This window comes from Eucalyptus grandis, chromosome 3 (genome assembly GCF_016545825.1).
Source record: "Eucalyptus grandis isolate ANBG69807.140 chromosome 3, ASM1654582v1, whole genome shotgun sequence".
Taxonomy (NCBI): domain Eukaryota; kingdom Viridiplantae; phylum Streptophyta; class Magnoliopsida; order Myrtales; family Myrtaceae; genus Eucalyptus; species Eucalyptus grandis.
In genome coordinates this window covers 3,602,953-3,625,218 of record NC_052614.1, presented here as the reverse complement: position 1 = coordinate 3,625,218, position 22,266 = coordinate 3,602,953, and the positions used below count along the sequence as shown (strand labels likewise).

General features: G+C 39.0%; 2 protein-coding genes and 1 long non-coding RNA gene across 15 annotated transcripts in view; all 3 read left to right on the top strand.

Moving 5' to 3' along the window:
- LOC120291533 (adenylate kinase 5, chloroplastic-like) overlaps nt 1–22,266 on the top strand; it is a 52,785-nt gene that overhangs the window by 20,315 nt on the left and 10,204 nt on the right. The gene's annotated exons all lie outside the window — the stretch shown is intronic.
- Nucleotides 686–22,266, top strand: part of LOC108953938 (toll/interleukin-1 receptor-like protein) — a 74,058-nt gene continuing 52,477 nt past the window's right edge. Inside the window, exons 1-10 of one of the 13 annotated variants that reach the window (XM_039309117.1) lie at nt 686–1,455; nt 1,658–1,842; nt 1,915–2,750; nt 3,315–3,596; nt 3,673–5,694; nt 6,681–7,862; nt 7,948–8,021; nt 8,117–8,255; nt 8,735–8,803; nt 8,911–8,976. In XM_039309117.1, the coding sequence (XP_039165051.1) occupies nt 809–1,455; nt 1,658–1,842; nt 1,915–2,750; nt 3,315–3,596; nt 3,673–5,382 (3,660 nt within the window). In that variant the 5' untranslated portion in view covers nt 686–808 and the 3' untranslated portion in view covers nt 5,383–5,694; nt 6,681–7,862; nt 7,948–8,021; ... (1 more) ...; nt 8,735–8,803; nt 8,911–8,976. Of the gene's footprint in view, nt 1,456–1,657; nt 2,751–3,314; nt 3,597–3,672; nt 5,695–6,649; nt 7,863–7,947; nt 8,022–8,099; nt 8,256–8,734; nt 8,804–8,910; nt 8,977–9,108; nt 9,218–9,349; nt 9,642–22,266 lie in introns of those variants that run through there. The other 12 variants (XM_039309110.1, XM_039309112.1, XM_039309113.1 and 9 more) reach the window with 12 other exon arrangements.
- On the top strand, nt 10,359–10,827 carry LOC120291534. The gene is made up of 3 exons (XR_005549660.1): nt 10,359–10,457; nt 10,552–10,581; nt 10,666–10,827. It is a non-coding gene; the product is annotated as an uncharacterized LOC120291534 (long non-coding RNA).

The following is a 22,266-nucleotide window of genomic DNA, read 5'->3' as shown; positions in this document are numbered from 1 at the left end:
CGCGGGCTTAATTCAACTTGTCAATTTAAAGCTCAGAACCATCAAATCAAACACATCCGTCACCGATCCAATGTAAATGTAAATTAAAAAAATAAATGCACCTAAAATTATATGCTATGCAATTAATTAATTTATTTATTTTTAATTTTGTTATTTATTATTATTTTTTTAGGGGTTAAAAATCAATCCTAATTTAGGTGTCAACAGTCGAACAGCATCATGTAATGATAGAGAGAACATAGTTATTAGCTTTGGCTGAAGTTGCAACATACATTGAAACAAAAAAGCAGCACATTAGATGATAAACATGCACAGTTTATAAATGACGATCATATGATTCCGTTTAATAAAAGATTCGTGGGCTTATACGATGAGAATACCGATTTGCTGACAAGAACATGGGAAAAGGCATTTCTTCGGCAGAACAGTGCGTCCCCTTCTCATCGAATGACCTTAATGATAAGCGACGAACAACTTGAGACTCCTAGAGTAGAGCAATTTGATGAGGTGGGCCAAGCGTCGGTGGAGTCTGAGGTGGAGCAGGAGGCTCCGTCCTTCCCACTTTGATTTCTGGGACGAAGTGGTGGGCCCCAGTCGAGCCTCTTCTCCCGACGACTAGCTCTCGGTCATTCTTACATTAATTCGTCTTCTTCTTTTTCCCCCTTTGATCCATGTGTTTCTTGAAGTAGAAATTGTCAAAAACTCAGCTCCGCATGGTAACCTTCTTGAGCAGAGCCCGAAATTAGGCATTTTAAATTTTCATACAAGCAGAGAGACTCGGTTCAAGAAGTGTTAGGACGAGCAAAAAATGAAACGTCTCTTCCCCTGTCTCGCGTCCAAATTTGCCCAGAGCGACAGAGATAGCAAAGGTCGAAAAGCAAATGATACCACTGCGCCTAGCTCGTCCGCCGCATCCAAATTTGTCCAGAGCGACAAGGATAGCAAAGGTCGAAAAGCAGATGATACCGCTGCAGCTAGCTCGTCTGCCGCTCCGAAAGGAAGTAACAATTACGATGTGTTCTTGGGTTTCAGAGGTACAGATACTCGCAACACCTTCGTGGATCACCTCTACAACAACCTCATCGATGCTGGAATCTATGTGTTCAAAGACGACGATGAGCTTTGTGAAGGTGAGGAGATCAGCACCAACCTTCTCGAGGCCATTAAGAATAGTAAGATCTCCATCCCAGTTCTCTCTCAAAACTACGCTTCGAGCAATGCGTGCCTTCAAGAGCTCGTTCAAATGATTGAGTGCACGAAGAACACCGGGCAAGTTGTCTTGCCCATATTTTACCGGGTTGAACCGGCCAATGTACGACACCAAAAAGGGAGCTTTCGAGAGGCTTTCTCCCATTTAAGGGGGAAGTATTCTGAGGAAGACGTTGCCAAATGGAAAGAAGGGCTCCAAGAAGTGGCTTCCTTGAAGGGATGGGAATCGGAGAAAATTGCTAACGGGTATTTTAATTTCTATACAAACCTTATTTAATTTCTTTCAACTGGATCTTGCTTGTAGAGAAGGCTTTTGTATCTCACGTTTCACAACTTGTGCTTGCTTTTTTTACTCTTGTAAGCTGTAGTGTGGTAATAATAACATACATAAGATACAACCGAATATGATTGTTCTTCTAATTCATTTTAGCTCAAATCTTATAAACAGCCGCGAAGGAGAATTGGTGAGAATGGTTGTCAGAACAGTTTTGAGCAAGTTAAAAGAGGCCTTTCAACTGGTTGTTACCGAACAACTTGTCGGAATTGATGATACTGTGGCAAATATTCTAAGATTGCTGGATGATAACCACCATTCTACCCAAATTGTCGGCATCCATGGAATGGGGGGTATTGGTAAGACAACTTTAGCCAAGGTCATTTACAATAAGCTCTCCGACAATTTTCAGCATCGTAGTTTCATTGCAGATATTCGAGAATCCTCGCAGCACAAGGGCATTTCATGTTTGCAAGAGCAATTAATAAGGGATATACTAGGAAGAGAGGATAGAGTGTCGAACAAGGATGAAGGAATTAGGATCATGGAATCTAGATTTAAACATAAGAAAGTCCTAATTCTTTTAGATGATGTGGATAACCATGATCAACTAAAAGCTTTAATTGGGAAAAATGACTGGTTTGAGAGGGGAAGTAGAATGATCATTACCACAAGAAGAAAGTCTATTCTCGATGATGCTAATGTGAACTGCCACGAACTCAATGGAATGGCTAAGGATCAATCTTTGATCTTGTTTAGTAGACATGCTTTTAGGAGGGACTCTCCTCCACATGAATTCGAATCTTTGTCTCGTGATATCGTATCCACTACCGGAGGGCTTCCCTTATCTCTAGAGGTTATAGGTTCGTTTTTGTGTGGGAAAAACGAATCGTTATGGCGAGACACATTGAAAAAGTTAAATAAAGTACCACATAAAGAAGTGCGTGAGAAGCTGAAGATAAGTTATGATGCACTGGACTATGAGGAACAACATATATTTTTGGATATTGCTTGTTTCTTTATTGGAACCGATTTAAGAATTGCATCCTACATGTGGGATGCCTATGGTTTTTCTCCAAAAATGGGGATTGAAATATTGAGGCTTATGTCGCTAATAAAAATTGGAGATAATCGTGAGTTGAAAATGCATGACCAATTGAGAGACCTTGGTAGGGAAATTATTCGTCAAGAAGATTATAATGTGCCTATGAATCGAAGTAGGGTGTGGTTCAATGAGGAAGCCTTGGAAGTACTTCAGAGAAATAAGGTACTTGTTTCCTCTATTGTTGTACTACTCTCTTTTTTAGACAAATTCCTCTAATTGGAATCAATTTTATAACTCACCGCCGAGATTATTCTCCTTATATTATTTCCTTGATGTGGTTAGAATGAAATCTACTTAACATTTATACATGGTAGAAATTTCGTATCGAGTTAAGGAAAGAAAAGTTTTGGGCTCAGACATTAAACTCCTAGCTCATTAGTGGTTACTTGTGCACTTGGTGCGTGTTAGTATCAATTAATTCTAAGTCGTTAGTCAAGCCATCATGCTTATTCCCCAAAATGACGCATTGCATTAATTCTCTAATCACATAAGAGAAGAAAAAGGGAGAGATAGCGCAAACCAAAGAAGGGAAGACATTAAGATTAATATTTAATGTGTTTCGCAGTAAATTCATAGGGAAAGATTACATGATAAGGGCAAAAAAGAAAAGAATACCTAGGCACATGATATAATTTGGTCTGATCTGAGCGCCAACTTCACCCCTATAGAATGAAGGAAAAATAATATCAATCCATTGTTAGCTGATTTGGTGCAACATTTGTGCAGGGAATTGAAAAACTTCACATTCAGGCCCTTCGTCTCGACGGAGTAAGCTTACTCGATGAATTCACAACTGAACAATTGGAGACACTACCGAACTTAAGGTTCCTTCAAGTGCCTTTATTTTCTATACTAAATGGAGATTCCAAAAGCTTGCTTCCTAAGTTGCGATGGCTTAAGTGCCGCAAGTGGAATGCATCTTGGGCTTCTAGTTTTAGTCTAGAGAAATTAGTCATACTTGATTTATCATGGAATTTAGAGCTTTCAGAAGGTTGGAGTCATCTCAAGGTAAGAGGAGAGCATGTTGTCTTTTGTTTCTAATGGCTTACTCTTAGCAAAAATTCATTAGTCATTTTATTTGTAGGCAGCAAAGGAGTTGAAAGTTCTAAATCTCCGACATTCTAATTGCTTAAAGGTTAGTCCTGATCTCTCAGCCTTCCAAAATTTAGAGATATTAGTCCTTGAAGGATGTATTGATCTGGAGCAAATTCACCATTCTATTGGGGAAGTCAAGGGCCTTGTTTCTTTGGACTTATCGAAATGTTTTAATCTCCAAGTGCTGCCTAGAGAAATGGGCAAATTGGAAAAACTTGAGGAACTAAACATAAGCAAGACTGCTATCGAGGAAATTCCTCCATGGATAGGCTCTTTGAAGAGCCTCATTTCTTTGGACATTTCGGGATGTAAGAAACTCCAAGTGCTACCCAAAGAAATAGGCAAATTGGAAGAACTGAAGGAACTAAACATAGACAATACTGCTACGGAGGAAATTCCTCCTAGTATAGGTTCTTTGAAGAAGTTAGAGATACTTCACGCCCGTGGTTGCAAATCATTAGTTCGACTTCCAGAGAGCATTGGATCCCTTGTGAAATTGCAACGCCTATCATTAAGCGAGAAGGAGGATACACCTCCTTGGGTTACCTTAATTGACATTTCGAGAAATCACTTGCCTTATTCAATTAGGAAATTGAATCGGATGACTCTAAAGGAATTGCCATGTAGGGGCATTCGAGAATTACCTGAATCCATTGGAGATTTGAAAAACTTGAAAATTTTGGATATTACAGGTAAATTGAATAATTTACCAAGTACATTAGGAAAGTTGGGCAACCTTGAAGAATTGCATGCCTCGCATTGCAGGAGTCTAGGAGGGGAAATTCCTATAAATGGGTTGTCTTCATTGAAGATTCTTGTATTAAGTGGGACGAACGTTTCTGGCTTCCCTGACACATTCGATAAGCTTTCTCGCCTTGAAAAACTAGACTTATGCGGATGCAAGATGCTTCAATCTCTGCCGAAAAGCATGAATAAGATGCCTTATCTGCAACACCTTCAGTTGATTGGTTGTTACGAACTTCAGTCATTACCAGAGCTTCCCACCTGTTTAACAATTCTAGAAGTCACTTGTCAGCATCACGCATTGCCTCAACTTTCTCACCTAATCCATCTAAAAGAGCTTACTGTTTACGATTGCAAATTGTTAGAATCCATGCCTGAGCTTCCCTCAACAATATCGAAGCTTTTGGTCCTCGGCTGTAATAAGTTGAAAGAGTTGCCAAATTTGTCTAGTTCCAAATTGCTGTCACAGTTAAATATCAAAAACTGCCAAGAGCTGACAAAAATCAACGGTCTGGAAGCATTAAAATTCTTAGTACATCTGAGTGTTCTTGGAAGCAAGAACCTATCCAAATTCGACGGCCTTGAACATGCAGAGTCCTTGAGATACTTGAATATGAGTTCTTCCTTAGTGAATGATGATCTAGTTCGAGGCCTTGGCAGATTGAAAAACTTGGATGAGCTGGATGTAAGTGGTTGTCAATACCTTATAAGACCAGATCTTTCGCAATTGACACATCTAAAGCGATTAGAAGCTTATCATTGCTACAATATAGTCGAAATTAAAGGCCTTGAGAGATTGAAAACATTGGAATTCCTGATTATCCAGAGCTGCACATCCATTGAAACATTACCAGACCTCTCGTGCTTTAATAACCTGACCTATTTGGAGATTTTGGGATGTTCGAAGCTTCGTGATGTTCAGGGCCTAGAGAAAGTCGGCTATGTGTTAAAATGAGGGATTCAACTGCAAGGCCTCAGCAAACCGTCCACAACTATCGAATTTCGAAAATCCAACGGAACGATGGGGTTGAATTTCGCATGAACTTGTGGAGGTCACAGAGCTCCAGGACTCCAAGGCGTCTAGACTCTAAAAGACGTTCAGCGATGCAACTTAGTGGAATCTCGTATGTTCATTGCACCGCTGCGGCAGAGAAGCAATTGATTGATGAAAATAATGCTTCGACAAGTCAAGCACTTCGGCTACGATGTTGGAACGATTCGCGTTTTCGAAATGTATTGCCAATTTCATCAGCATTTCATAAATTTGGTAAGACGATTTTTCTTGATAGCCTGCTGTTGTACTTTTGTCTCTGAATTAGTTCGAGGAATGGAGACGCTGGCCTGGATTTTTTTTTTTTTTTTTGTGGTCGATCTGACGTGGAAGTTGACGCGATGCTCCAGGGGAAAAATCGGAGAAGTTCTCCACACGTGGAAAAAATCGTAAAAATGAAAAGGGTGTTCAGATTCTTTTTTTTTTTTTTTTGGTCAGAAAATTTCAGTTTCCTTTACGTTGAAATCGAACATGAAAATAATTTTCGTGGACCAAAAGTCCCTTATAACTTAAATTCGGGTTTTCTAGTTCTTTTCTTTAATTTGTTACATTGGGCCAAAATACTTAATATCGAAAATTTAAATTTCCTGACGAAAGAGGAGAGGAAGAGGTCGATAATTTTGTTTGTCTTCTTTCCATTTCATAAAATAATTAGATCGAGTTTAATCATTTTCCACTCAAAATATTTTCACTTAATATGCCATCATTTTCCACCTTAATTTTTCATTTTCTATATCCCATATTGAACTTAGGTTTATGCTTATTAGTATTGACCTAGTCCACGGTTAGCTGTATTAATTTGCATCAGAATCAAACGTTATCTTCAACTTGCATTAGAATCACATCACAATCAAGATATCCGCATGAGAAGCATTAACGTCTATTGGTGACTAGAAGTCTATGACACATATGCTTGCTTATGCTTCCTGAAAATTGTCACTTTCTAATTAGTGCATAGGCCTGATTAGCTACCTTTGGTCGTCTACCAACATTTCCTTTGTGTAATTTCCTTTTGATTTTTGTATTAGGTGAAGTCATGCTTGGAATATACAAGCAAAATGCTCAGGCTATAATATTGACTTACTTGAGCATAATGAATAATGTCCTGACTTGCTCTCAACTAACTCTTTCTTCCACTTCTCATTAAGAATTGTATGGCAATTGGTAACAGCCTGTGATGGATTCCATTTTGGAGAGTGCAGATTAATGGAAATCGCCCAAAGATGTGGTTTTCAGTGAAGTAGACTCACTGCTGTCAAGGAAGATAAAGCGAAAACAACAAAACTAGGTATGAGTAATATCATCTGAAGTGCAATTGGGATCGCTCTCCTTTGATACTTCAATCGTGAGTCTATTTTTCTTTTCCTAGAAGTGGGGGACCACCAATTTTTAGAGGGAAATGAAGGATACTGACTTCCACTCAGTGATTGAAAGGATGTGTTGATGTAGAATTAGCAATAGCAACTAAGTAGCAAAGCTTAGGAAAGTACAGCCAACTCTAAATGATTCGAAGGATGAGTTACTTCTCATAAAATCTTCTAGAAGCACAATTTAAAGGATTAGTTTTCCTTATCTGAAGGAAGTACTGTGGAAAGACTGGTAAGGAATGTATTGTAGGACAATTATTATCTTTGATGAGACAAGTCCTTTTGTGAGGTTTCTATCAAAAGAAAAGGGTTGATGTTCATGAAGGTCAATTTTCTTAATCCCAATGTCTTGTAAGCTTGCGACATTTCTTTTAGGGAACCCTGTATTTGATCTCACAGCCATCAAATCAGGCAACTGAAAGAGAGGTACTTCAACATACTATACATTTATCCTTGTCCCTAGTTTGAAAGCTGCATCATGGATCTGCAGAGTTTTGATTAATATCTGTGCTATATTCTTGCCTTATTTTGCTTTAGCATTCTACAAGGTAAATGGTGGGGAATACCTACCGGGTTGAATAATATTCCTTACTCTAGAGAAATCAGGACATATTTCGATGACGATGTGCTTCAAGCTACGCGGAGAGCCATATATGATAGAAAAACAAGACTGAATGTAGGATATCCGTCTTTGATACTGTTTTCATTGGTCTGAATTAATTGAAGAAAGAAACTAACGAGAGATTTAGATATCCCAAGTCTATATTTGTTTTTATAGTTCCACAATCATGACTTCCAAATACTTAAAATCAAGCTGATCCTCTTTTTACTGATAAAGAAAGAATCCAAAGCTGGAAATTTGAGGGGAGCTTCCTACTCGAACAGATTTACCCTGTTTCATCTTATTACAGTTTTCCTCATCAACATATGCATGTTACTCCCAAAGCCAAACTTATGCTGCTCTTCTTGTGAACATTTCAGGTAGAAATCAATATCCCAGAGCTAAACCCAGAAATGGTAAGATGATTGTATGAGAACATTTGTACCTTTGTCAAACAGATAGTAGGAATTTAACCATATTTTAGTGATGCAATCTGGACAGGATGATTATAGAATAGGTACTCTGATGGAACTTGTCAGAGTTATTGCTCTTTCATTGATGGAAAACGTGTTAAGGTAAATCTGACTTAGTTCTTTTGCCTCTCCTGTAGTAAGATTTGGTGTTGGTTACCCGTTTATATTCATAGTTGTTAGAAAATCATCTCATGCAGGTTTGTGTTCAAGCGTCCATGGGAGAAGGAGCTCTTAATGGAATGCCACTGCAGCTTGCTGGTAGTCGCAAGATATTGGAGTTCATAGATTGGGGAGATCAGGGTGCATTAGGAACCTTTGTCAAGATTGGATCTATAGGTATATGGTCGGGGAAATTGAGTTTATCTAAAATAGGTGATCATACCATTGACTACTTCTCTCTTTGGTCATTGGCGGACAAGGTGGTGGTTGTCATAATACTTGCAGAGATCCAAAAATATACTCTAAAGAATCCAAGTATACATGGTGTGGGACTTCCAAGTTCCTCTCTGACATCCAACCCCATGCAGGAATTTGCCCAACATGTGATTAGTGCATACTTTCAACTTTCAACCTTGTGTTACTCTTCCTTTTTTGACTCATGGGGGCTTAAAATTTAAATGTTTATGATAGTGAGAGGGCTCATATATCAATCTCGCATGCTCAGATGGTCGTTGCATTAGATGCATTGGACGTTAAATTGCTATTCCACCTCTGATCCATAGCAGCATTTCTATCATAAGCTTATGTCACTTTTAAGAGCCATTTCATTGGGCAATCATTTCACAATGTGTAACTTTACTAAGCCTTCAATCTAGGTTGACGAGCAAGATGACATTTTTATCTTAGTGACTCCTCAAAATGCTGTCGGTAACTGTATCATCAATGTAAGAGCTTGATAGCAAGTGTTTCATTAATCCTTTCGCAATTATGTCCATTTTATGACATATGCCGCAACTATATGGTTAAGCACCATTTGATTTTGAGACTGCAGGATCTCAGGGGCATGACTGAATCTGCTGGTATGCGTCCAGTCATCCTCATCAATCTTAGGCTTAAGGTTTTTCCCGAAATTTTCTGTTGAGTTGAACACTTTCATTGCTTGAGTTATGACTCTAATTGCACTTAGCGAGATATTTAGCTGATGAATGTTGATAAATATCCACGTTTCTGTCCGATAATGTCCTACAAGTGAGGCTGCAGCCATATCCAGCAGCTGGTCATTATTTGGTCAGTACAAAAACAGAGACTGGTAGAAATCATCTCTCAGTCATGTTTCCTTGTTTTACAGAGTCACAGAGGCAAGCTATTCTTCAAATAAAAATCAGCCAAAGTCTTGTATAAAATGACCCCAAGAAACTGAGCAATTTCTTCAACGTAATGCTTGCATGTTATTACCATTCTTAATCCATCGCTTAACATTTTGTCTGCAGACCCGCATCCAGTGTTTTAGCAAAGTCTGCAACAAATGTTTTGCCTCTTTCTAAGGAGCGTGGCTCTTTTTCTCCAGGATTTACCAAGTTCCAGTGGTATCATGCAAGTAAATACAGTGTTAATATGGGGAAACAAAATGGATATAGATTTGAACTGATTCTCTTTATCTTGAAACTTGTTTTGAAGACTATGGGACGAAACAAGAGACTGCAGTATGCTGCATCATTTGAGAATTGCTATTTCTCCCGGCTTCTCTATTATGCAGGAACTCAATACCCAATTATGGATGCTCTCAGGTAAATTCCCCCTCTCTGACACATACCTCATATTAAAGAGCCATGGCCGTGCAGAAGGACTGTTTGAGCACAATGAATGATTGAATTTGCATGCAATAAAGCTAGAATCAATCAAGATTTGGCCTTGGGGGTGGCCCGTCCTTACCACCAGAGTTCTTCCCTTTTCTGCTTTCTCTATCCCCTTGCCTAGCTGAAGAAAAAGGACAACGCAGAAGAATTGCTAAGCTTTCTCAGAATGAAAGTTGCGTGTGGAAGTATGCATTTCCTTCTGGATGCATGAAAAAGCGATTCTCGATGGTGTGCGAAACATTATCTTATCCATCAATGGTGTAGATGTCAAGACATTGGTACTCTCCAGAAATTGTTTATCTGTTCTTTCAAGGAGATTGTTGGCCAACTTCAAAGGTCTACTGGTTTGCCTGGTAGCTGAGCCTGAGCGCGCAGTATGTTGGAAGTAAGAATCGTCAATTCTTGTTTCACTGAGGCAAGAATCAGACGAACATTACGTCATATATCATTGACATGTGTCGAGAGGCGAATGCTTATGCTTTTGCTTCATATTTCAGTTTCATCAATATCTCTCAGCTTCAAAGAGCTTCATCTCTACATCAATCAAAATTGGAGTTGCTGCAGTTTTCATTGAAGTTGAATGACATATGAATTCTTCATTGCAGGATGTCCTACCCCTACCCTTCGAATTGTACAAATGAGCCGACCAGCCATCTGGGAAGGAGAAGTATATCTTGCTTTCAACATTTGTTGGAAGACCAAGTAGTGATGAAGTCAACGATGCCTTCCTTGGGAAACCGAGGTTGGTAGTGTCTTGAATCTTCTCCTTCCCTTTGTCTTCCCAGTCTCATCTTGACTTATTGATCTTATCTTATGGTTTTGTAAATCACTTGCAGAAATCAAGTCAAGAACACATCCGGAATATGGTAAGAATCAATCACTACGTGCGACTTGCCATTCGTTAATCATGAGCTTTTCTAAATATCAAAACCTTAAACTGTGTGTAGCAGTTTCTTGAGCCGTATACTGCAGCAGACAGGAAGCTGCGCATAAAGTACGACTTTACTTCTCCGCCCCGATGAATCTATAAGCTCGCCCATTGAATTCCATTCTTTTTGTATAGAGTATCTTTAAATAGATGTCCGAATAATCAGGTTGAATGATTGTGCCGTTATAAGTTACGAGACAATGGTTGGTACAAAATTTCTCTTGATGCTAGCCGCAATATGGTTCCATATGCACAGTACATAGCATGCAATTCACATATCTCTCCGATGAGCATGTTAGAATTAGTGCAGGTGTGATTTATGTGCGCATTGTTTCTTTATAATATGGATCTTGTTAATGAGTGTTCTTAAAGCACTCATTAAGCATAATTAATGAAGAAAATTTCAATTTTTAAAGTTTTAATTGCGAACATCAAGAAGGACAATCTGTCCTACTCCTTATTTAGTTATTTATCAAGTACGTCCCGGCCCTTCTTAACAAAATGCTTAAAATATAAGCGTTTCATGTTCTTCATCTGCTCAATTTGCTTAAAATATATACGGTTTAGGACATGGATCGCTTAATTTATGCATTAAGCTAAGAGCGCCATTTTACCAGCCCTAAACTCATGGCACATCTCTAAGTAACTCAATTTACTCCTGAGATATGAACACATTTATGGAAATTAAATGGGCAGGTCAAGATTCAAGTTGATCAAATAGGATTTGATCTTATTGATGTGCCATGATTTTGTCACAGTAAATTAATATCTTCATTTTATCGCATTCTTCAATTGAGATAAACTTCAATCAACATCTTCCACCACCTCTTTGGAGGGCTGATTTACCTTTCAATAGACTAGTCACATGCGTTGCACGTGTTAAGATCACATATTTTCTTTAAAGTGTACTTAGCATGGTTTGATTATTATATACTAGACTTTGAGTGTTGTTAAACGACTGGTATTTATTGAATTTTAGAAGAAAATTATGAAAAAGAAGGACAGTGATAATTTCTTATGTGGAGGAGAGAAGAAGAAGGGAGAACGAGGCCGGGCTGGGGGAAAGGAGAAGGAGGCTGGGCCTGGGCCCAGGCGGGGAGAAATAAAAGGAAGATAAATAAAAAATTAAAAATCCGGGCCTGGGGAAGAGGGACGTTAGGCCGGCCCGAGCCGGGGGGAAAGGAGAAAAGGAGGGCCGGGCAGGCCCAGCTCTGACCCGGCCCTATTCAGTCCGCCACTTTTTTAACAGTAATAATAATTCTTGATAATAATCTTTTTTAATGATGATTTTTTGAAAAATTTAATAATTTTCATTAGTAATGCAAATATTCCTAATGCCCATAAGCGATGCAATTTAATGAAAATTATTTTTTTGTTTAAGGGTTAAAAATTATTTCCTAATTTCCAACGTGATTAAATTATAAGTAAAAAGACCAAATTTAGACGTCAACAAATATCAAGGAAAAAATATTATATAAGCAAGTAGTGTCACGTCATTTTCCCTCATTCAATGAGCGACGCGTGTCATATGAGGGGGCGATGCTCTTGGTCAAGTCGAGCGTGTTCAGAAGCCATAACGTGAGAAAAGAGAATTTGATTCCGGCCGAACAGCATCCTATAATAATATAGGGAACGGAGTCCTTAGTAAGTTGCGACCTACATTGAAGCAAAATAAGCATAAGATGAGATGATAAACATGCACAGTTTATAAATGACAATCATATGATTCCATTCAATGAAAGGTTCGTGAGCCTATACAATGAGAATACCGATTTGCCGATAAGAATGAGGAAAAAGGAATGTCTTCAGCAGAACAGTGCTTCCCTTCTAATGTAATTAGCCTAATGATAAGCGACGAACAACTAGAGATTCCTCAAGTAGAGCAAGTTGATAAGGTGGGCCAAGTGTCGGTGGAGTCTGAGGTGGAACAGGACGCTACGTCCTTCCCCCTCCGATTTCTGGGACGAAGTGGTGGGCGCTAGCCACAGCTACATCCAGTTTACCCAAAAGAAAAGGGCGCCGTGGCTCGAAACACACGACAAATGAAATTTGTCAAAAAGCAGAAGGAGGCCCGCTTCACCAGTCGAGCCTCTTCACGCACCGACTCTCTCTCGGTCATTCTTCGTTAATTCGTCTTCTTCTTGTTTTTCTTCCGTCTTGATCCATGTGCATCTTGAAGTAGAAATTGTCAAAAACTCAGCTCCGCATGGTCATCTTCTTGGTCTGAGCTCGAATTTAGGCATTTTAATCTTTCATACAAACAGAGAGACTCGGTTCAAGAGTTGTTGGGGGAGCAAAAAATGAAACGTCTCTTCTCTTGGCTCGCATCCAATTTTCTCCAGAGCAACAAAGATAGCAAACGTCGAAAAGCAGATGATACCGGTGCGCCTAGCTCGTCCGCCGCTTCGAAAGGAAGTAACAATTACGATGTGTTCTTGAGTTTCAGAGGTACAGATACTCGCAACACCTTCGTGGATCACCTCTACAACAACCTCGTCGATGCTGGAATTTGCGTGTTCAAAGACGACGATGAGCTTTGCGAAGGTGAGGAAATCGCCACCAACCTTCTCACGGCCATTAAGAATAGTAAGATCTCCATCCCAGTTCTCTCTCAAAATTATGCTTGGAGCAAAGGGTGCCTTCGAGAGCTCATTCAAATGATTGAGTGCATGAAGAACGCCGGGCAAGTCGTCTTGCCCATATTTTACCAGGTTCAACCGGCTGATGTACGACATCAGAAAGGGAGCTTTCGAGAGGCTTTCTCCCATTTAAGGGGGAAGTATTCTAGGGAAGACGTTGTCAAATGGAAAGAAGCGCTCCAAGAAGTGGCTTCCTTGAAGGGATGGGAATCGGAGAAAATTGCTAACGGGTATTTCAATTTCTATACAAACCTTATTTAATTTCTTTCAATTGGATCTTGCTTGTAGAGAAAGCTATTCTATCTCATGTTTCACAACTTGTGCTTGCTTTTTTAGCTCTTGTAAGCTGTAGTGTGGTAATAATAAGATACAACAAAATATGATTGTTCTTCTAATTCATTTTAGCTCGAATCTTATAAACAGCTGCGAAGGAGAATTGGTAAGAATGGTCGTCAGAACAGTTTTGAGCAAGTTAAAGGAGGCCTTTCAACTAGTTGTTACCGAACAACTTGTCGGAATTGATGATACTGTGGCAAATATTCTAAAATTTCTGGATGATAACCACCATTCTACCCAAATTGTTGGCATCCATGGAATGGGGGGTATTGGTAAGACAACTTTAGCCAAGGTCATTTACAATAAGCTCTCCAACCAATTTCAGTATTGTAGTTTCATTGCAGATATTCGAGAATCCTCACAGCACAAGGGCATTTCATGTTTGCAAGAGCAATTAATAAGGGATATACTAGGAAGAGATGATAGAGTGTCGAATGAGGATGAAGGAATTAGGATCATGGAATCTAGATTTAAACATAAGAAAGTCCTAATTCTTTTAGATGATGTGGATAACCATAATCAACTAAAAGCTTTAATTGGGAAAGAGGACTGGTTTGAGAGGGGAAGTAGAATGATCATTACCACAAGAAGAAAGTCTATTCTCGATGATGCTAATGTGAACTGCCACGAACTCAATGGAATGGCTAAGGATCAATCTTTGATCTTATTTAGTAGGCATGCTTTTAGAAGGGACTCTCCTCCACATGAGATCGAATCTTTGTCTCGTGATATCGTATCCACTACTGGAGGGTTTCCCTTATCTCTAGAGGTTATAGGTTCGTTTTTGTGTGGGAAAAACGAATCGTTATGGCGAGACACATTGAAAAAGTTAAATAAAGTACCACATAAAGAAGTGCGTGAGAAACTGAAGATAAGTTATGACGCACTGGACTATGAGGAACAACAAATATTTTTGGATATTGCTTGTTTCTTTATTGGAACTGATTTAAGAATTGCATCCTACATGTGGGATGCCTGTGGTTTTTCTCCAAAATGGGGATTGAAATATTGAGGCTTATGTCGCTAATAAAAATTGGAGATAATCGTGAGTTGAAAATGCATGACCAATTGAGAGACCTTGGTAGGGAAATTGTTCGCCAAGAGGATTACAATGTGCCTATGAATCGAAGTAGATTGTGGGCACAAGAGGAAGCCTTGGAAGTACTTCAGAGAAATAAGGTAATTGTTACCTTTATTGTTGTTCTACTCTATTTTTAGTTGAATTCTTTCAATTGGAATCAATTTTAGACCTCACAGCCGAGATTATTCTCCTTATGTTATTTCCTTGATGTGATTAGGATGAATTGTTCTTAGCATCTACACATGATAGACATTTCCTATCAAGTTAAGGAAAGAAAACTTCTAGGTTCAAACAATGAACTCCCTACTCGTTAGTAGTTGCTTGTGCAGCTAGTGTTAGTATCAATTCATTCTAAGTGGTTATTCAAGCCATCATGCTTTTTCCCTTGAAATGACCTATTACACTGAGTTTCAAATCGAATAGGAGAAGAAGAAAGTAGAAATAGCACAAACCAAAGAAGGGAAGATGTTAAGATGAATATATAAAATGTTTCGCAATAATATTAGAGGGGAAGATTACAAAATATTATTCATTAACACAACCAAAAAAAAAATACTTGCATTATGATAAAATTAGGTCTGATATGAGTGTCAACTTCACCACTATAGAACGAATGCAATGTGATATCAATCAACTATTCGCTGATTTGGTGCAACATTTGTGCAGGGAATTGAAAAACTTCAAGTTCAGGCGTTCTGTTTTGACAAATACCTCTTAAACAGTACATTCACTACTGTACAATTGGAGACACTACCAAACTTAAGATTCCTTCAAGTATGTGTTGCTAACCTGAATGGAGATTCCAAAAGCTTGCTTTGGCTTCACTTGGATAAATGTTTTGAATTTGTGGCTACTAGTTTTCGTCTAGAAAAATTAGTCATACTTGATTTATCAGGGAGTACAGTTTCAAAGGATTGGGAAGGTTGGAGTCATCTGAAGGTCAGATGGAGAGCATGTTGTCTTGTCTTTTGGTTTTTAACATCTTATTCTTATTTATCAGTCATTTTGTTTTGCAGGTGACGAAGGAGTTGAAAGTTCTAAAACTTGGAGGTTGCTTTTGTTTAAAAGCTACTCCTGATCTCTCAGCCTTCCAAAATTTAGAGATATTAGTCCTCGCAAATTGTATTTCACTGGAGAAAATTCATCATTCTATCGGAGAAGTAAGGGGCCTTGTTTTTTTGGACTTATCGGCCTGTTCGACACTCCAAGTGCTACCTGAAGAAATGGGCAAATTGAAAGAATTGAAGGAACTAAACATATGCAAGACTCATATAAAGGAAATTCCTCCATGGATAGGTTCTATGAAGGGCCTCATTTCTCTAGACTTTTCAGGATGTAAGGAACTTCGAGTGCTACCGAGAGAAATGGTAAAATTGGAAGAACTAGAGGAACTAAACATAGACGATACTACTATAGAGGAAATTCCTCCATGTATAGGTTCTTTGAAGAAGTTGAAGATACTTCACGCTCATGATTGCAAATTATTGGTTGGACTTGCCGACTCAATTACCCATCTCATAAATTTGTCGACCCTTGACTTGAGTGGGTGCATCAGTTTAGATAGACTTCCAGAGAACATCGGATCCCTTGTGAATTTGCAACGCCTATCACTAGGTAGTGGACGGTATACACTTGGTAAGAGGATTGATTATACATTACTCTGGCTTACCAAAATTAATTATGGGAGTAATGGCTTCCCCAGCAATGCAATTGAGCAACGGAAACGATTGATACGACCATACTTGCACCAACCATACTTGCATGGTGCGGGCATTCGGGAATTACCTAAATCTATTGGAGATTTGACGAACTTGAAAATTTTGGATATTACTGCAAGTGAATTGAAGAATTTACCGAGTACCATAGGCAAGTTGTGCAACCTTGAAGAATTGCATGCCTCACAATGCAGGAATCTAGAAGGGGAAATTTCTATAGAGGGGTTGTCTTCATTGAAGATCCTTGTATTAAGTTGGACGAGCATTTCTGGCTTCTCCGACACATACAATAAACTTTCTCGTCTTGAAAAACTCGACTTATGCGGCTGCAAGATGCTTCAATCGCTGCCGAAAAGCATGAGTGAGCTACCTTCTTTGCAATGCCTTCAGTTAATTAAATGTTACGAACTTCGATCGCTGCCAAAGCTTCCTGGCTGTTTAACAGATTTAGAAATCACTTGTCAGCATCGCACATTGGCTCAACTTTCTCACCTAATCCATCTAAAAGAGTTCACTGTTTCCAAATGCAAATTGCTGGAATCCATCCCAGAGCTTCCCTCGGCAATATTGAAGCTTTCTATCTACAACTGTGATAAGTTGAAAGAGTTGCCAAGTTTGTCAAGTTTGGAATTGTTGTCACAATTAAAAATCGAAAATTGCCATGAGCTGACAGAAATTAAGGGTCTGGAAGCATTAAAATCCGTAGTACATCTAAGTGTACTTGGAAGCAAGAAGTTATCCAAATTTGACGTCCTTGAACATGCAGAGTCCTTGGGATACTTGGATATGAGTTTTTCCTTAGTGAATGATGATCTGATTCAAGTTCAAGGCGTTGACAGATTGAAAAACTTGGAGAAGCTGGATATATGTTCCTGTGAGTACCTTATAAGACCAGACCTTTCACAATTAACACATCTGAAGCAATTACGTGCTAAATACTGCCACAATCTAGTTGAAATTAAAGGTCTCGAGAGATTGGAAAACTCGGAACGCTTGGATATCGAGGGGTGCACATCCATTGAAACATTACCAGACCTCTCGTGCTTCGATAACCTGAAATATTTGAACATTGAAGGATGTTCGAAGCTTCGTGATGATCAGGGCATAAAGAGTCCGACATGTGTTTGGGATTCAACTGCAAGGCCTCCGAAAATTGTCTACGACTGTCAAATTTTGAAGATCTAATGGAACGATGGGGTTGAATTTCGCATGAACTTGTGGAGATCACAGAGCTCCAGGACTCCAAGGCGTCTAGACTCTAAAAAGACGTTCAGCGATGCAACTGAGTGGAATCTCGTATGTTCATTGCACCGCTGCGGCAGAGAAGCAATTGATTGATGAAAATAATGCTTCGATGAGTCGAGCACCTCAGCTACGATGTCGGAACGATTCGGGTTTTCTTCCGAAGTTATATAAAAGCAGGCCACGCTATTCTTTGTCGAGATGTGTTGCCAATTTCATCAGTGTTTCGTAAATTTGGTAAGACGATTTTTCTCGATAGCCCACTGTTGTACTTTTGTCTTTTAATTAGTTCAAGGATTGGAGAAGCTGGCCTGGATGTTTTTTATTTTTTAGGTGGTCGATCTGGCCTGGAGCCTCACGCGATGCCTGAGGGGGGGAAATGGGAAAATTTCAGTTTCCTTTACATTGAAAACGAACACCAATAATTTTCGTGAACCAAACGGCCCCTTACAACTTAAATTCGGGTTTTGTAGTTCTTTTCTTTAATTTGTATTTTTCATATTGGGCCAAAATACTTAATATCCAAAATTTTAAATTTTCTGATGAAAGAGGAGAGGAAAAGGTTGATAATTTTCTTCTTTTTGTCTCCTTTCCCTTTGGCAAAATAATTAGGTCAAATTTAATCATTTTCCACTCAAAATAGTTTCACTTAGGCTCCATTCGTTTCATGAAAAATAAATTCCAAGAAAACATTTTTTGGATTTTCCGGCGTTCGTTTCACGAAAAATAAATTGCTTGGGGAAAACATTTTCCATGAAAAAAAGGGTCTTCTAAGTTAGGGGAAAATGTTTTCCACTTTAAGCTCTCACTTCCTCCTCCTCCTTCCTTCTTCTTCTTCTTCGTCTACTTCTTTTTCTTCTTTTAAATTATTATTTGTTTATTTAGTTAAATTCGAATTATTATTTTCTTTTTCTTTTTCTTTCCTTTGTTTTCTCACTTCTTCTTTATTGGCCGGTCGCCGGTGTGGCATCCCAAAAATTCAAGAAGACCTCTAAGACGTATTAAAGCCCATGATTAGGTAAGGAAATTACATGTGGTTTATGTTTTAGCCATTAGTTTTCTCTTAAGACTAAGTGTTATATGCTTGTGTTCATGAGTTTTTAAATTAGTATTATAGGATAAATTAATAAGAAGAATTTATTCTTGGCTATGCACCTCATAGATTTAATCCCTATAGATTAAATGTTACAAGATTATGGCCATATGAAATTGTAAATTTGGAATCTATAAAAGAAAGAATTAAAAGTGAATTGTTAAAAGTAAAATAGGGGTTTAATTAGGCTTGGGTCTTAAGGCCCAATGGCATGGACCTTTAATGGGCCAAAATGGCCGGCCCATTGAAGCCCAAGGAGGGGCTGTCGTCGGCCACAAGGGAGAGGCCGGCCCAAATTCCTTCAAGCCCAGCCGAGAGAGCCCATCTTGCATGAAGAAGACCATGTGTCTCCTTCTAGTTGCCAAGTGTAGATCATGCAATTAGCAATCATTGCTAATGATGGAAGGGAAGACCATTAGGGGGGATAGTGGCTGGTTAAAGTGAGAAAGAGAGGGAGAGAGAGGGCTTCGTCCAAGCCAAGAGAGAGAGAGAGAGAGAGAGTTGTGAGAGAGAAGAGAGGAACCGAGAGAGGAGAAGAAGGAGTCGCTCACCCACACGCCCATTCGTCCGTCCGTCGCTGATCGTGTGCCTTGTTTGCTCGGTTTTGGATGCAAGTTAGGATCCACTTTCTACTCTTGCATGTGTGTTTGGAATGGTGTTAAATTTTGGGTGATTAGGAGTGAGAAACCGAACCTAGAGTGCTTTGTTTTTTAAATGGCTTGCTGTTTGCGTGTATACCGCCCGACCCAGAATATTGTAGAGGCTTGCATGCGTGTTTTGAGTTGGATTTTCACTTTTATTCCTTCATGAAAGTTGTATAAAACATCTCAAAGTATAACATAATAAAATTTGAGACAAAAATGTTGAGTTTTAAGGGGTGAAACCCTCCTCCTACAAAGACACTAGATCTGGAACTGCTTTGTCGACCTCTTGGTGGTTTTGTGTGTTGCATATTGCCTTTTATTGAGAATATCACTTCGACTTCTTAATTAAAGTTGTATAGAACATCCTAAAGAATAACATACTCAAATTTGAGGTAAAATGAGCAAGTGTAGCCTAGTGAAATAATTTTCCTTTGAAGATGGTAAATCTGGAAACACGGTACTGGATACCCGATACTTCCTAGACCTATATGATGACTATTATTTGAGAATCTCACTTATATCCCTTAATGAAAGTTGTAGGGGACCTCTTTAATAAAAACATATCAAAATTTCAGAGGAAACGAAGAAAGATAAGTAGGTGAAATCTCGATTTTTTGGAGATAGTTAAACTGAACCGTTCGGTGCTAGAAACAGGAGCTTCGACCGTCTATAGAAAATTTTATAGAACGAATCTGGCCTCTATTTCTTCATAAAAAATATACCTTAGAGTCTTTAATATAATCTGCTAAAATTTCAGAATTTTTGGAGGTCATTAGGGTATTTTAATCGAAATATTTCAAAAACTGTGCAATCTGACTTTGTCCGAATTCTGCATGTTGCAATGTGTGAGCTATATCTTTTTGTGTGAAGCTCTTTTGGGCATGTGTTCTTCATGAAATTGTTACCTTTATTTCTTATCTAGTACATGCTCTGATTTTGTGATTTTTGAGGATCATATGGATATTTAATTTAAATGTTTTCCAAAATTGTGCAAGCTGGAATTTAGTAAAGTTCAAAAAGGCATGATATATGGACTATTCTAAGTTGTATGGATTCCATGGATTGTATTGTCATTAGTGATTGTATCTTGCTGCATGTATGATGATGATTGGAAATGCATATAAGAATTAAAATGATGAAAGTGATCTTGGTTGCCATTACATTATGTGCCATGCTGATTTTGAGACATAAAGTGAATTATGTTAAATGAGGAAACTGTTGGAGGCGGATGATAATGCCCTGGGAGTGTCAGGATGCCCGGGATGGGGGGGTGCCGGATGCCCGGATTGTATGAGATACATGCCCGGATGGCCTCGGGAGTTTCGAGATGCCCGAAATGGTTGGGTGCCGGAAGCCTCGGAGGTTTGTGCCCGAGGGGATGCCTCGTGATGCCAATTGGGATGCGAGATGCCCGGAATGTGGGGGTGTCGGATGCCTGGTAGTGTGTGCCGGAAGTTTTCTCGCGATGCCAGGTTGGGGTGCGAGTGATTAAGTATGGGATGCAATTACTGATCCCGGGAAAGAGAGATGTGGTGATCAAATTGAAAGAATAAAAAGTGGAAATTGAATCATGCATATATGATATAATGATGATCATCTATGGTATGATGATATGTGTGAGATATGATGATGATTACCTATGGTATGATGATATGTGTATGATATGATGATGATCACCTATGGCATGATGATATATGCATAAGATATGATGATGATCACCTATGGTATGATGATATGTGTATGATATGATGATGATCACCCATTGCAGGATGATATATGTGTAAGATATGATGATGATCACCTATGGTATGATGATATGTGTAAGATATGATGATGATCACCTATGGTATGATGATATGTGTAAGATATGATGATGATCACCTATGGTATGATGATATGTGTATGATATGATGATGATCACCTATGGCATGATGATATATGTGTAAGATATGATGATGATCAAGTATGGTATGATGATATGTGTATGATATGATGATGATCACCTATGGCATGATGATGTGTATGTAACATAATTGTGATAAGTATATGAGGATGTATGTACATATAGTGTGTTTGCATATGCATGGCTGCAAGGTAAGTTATGCTTGGATGCATGAATGGCATGTGCTATGCTATGATTGTTATGATTGATTTGTGTGATGCATTGAGTGGTTATTGAATCTTTTACCTACTGAGTGGTTGTACTCACTCCTTCGGGGACCAACATTTCATATTAGAAAGATGCCCGCTCCCTATCGTCACGCGGGGCACCTTCTATGGCCTTCCATCGGATGTAGAGGTAGAGTGTACGGAGATTGACTGCGTCACCGTCCCTGGACTGACATTTGTGCGAGTGCGAGTGCTGGTTATGTACGATGTAGGCCTGGCCGAGGGCCCTGTCATCTAGGAGTTTCTGTCAGTTCATGTCCGTCGAGATGGAGTGCTTAGGGGGATGTTGCCGCCACCACCACCCGACGCACCAAGATGGGTGCCATGGCCACGTGAGGGTTAGAGAGCTGACGTTTCTTTTTTGGAATAGTCGCCACTGATAGATTGAGGATGACATGTGATCACTTTAGGGGTCGAAATATCCTTTTGGGGTGTGGCCAAGTGTAGCTAAAAATCTTGGCTTTCTTTTGTTATATCGACCCGAGAAAATCCATCATGAAAATATGTAAATAAAAGTGACTCGGCTTCATCTTTTCCTATGGTATGTAGTGGTGTGCATTGTATCATGATTGTTGGAGGGAGAGATGGTGACATTAAGATATGCTTCCGCTAATACGTTGCGCTGGGACCGTTTTTAAAAAAAAAAAATGACTATGAACTACGATGCTTCTATTAAGAGATGTAACTAGTGTTCATTAGGTGTA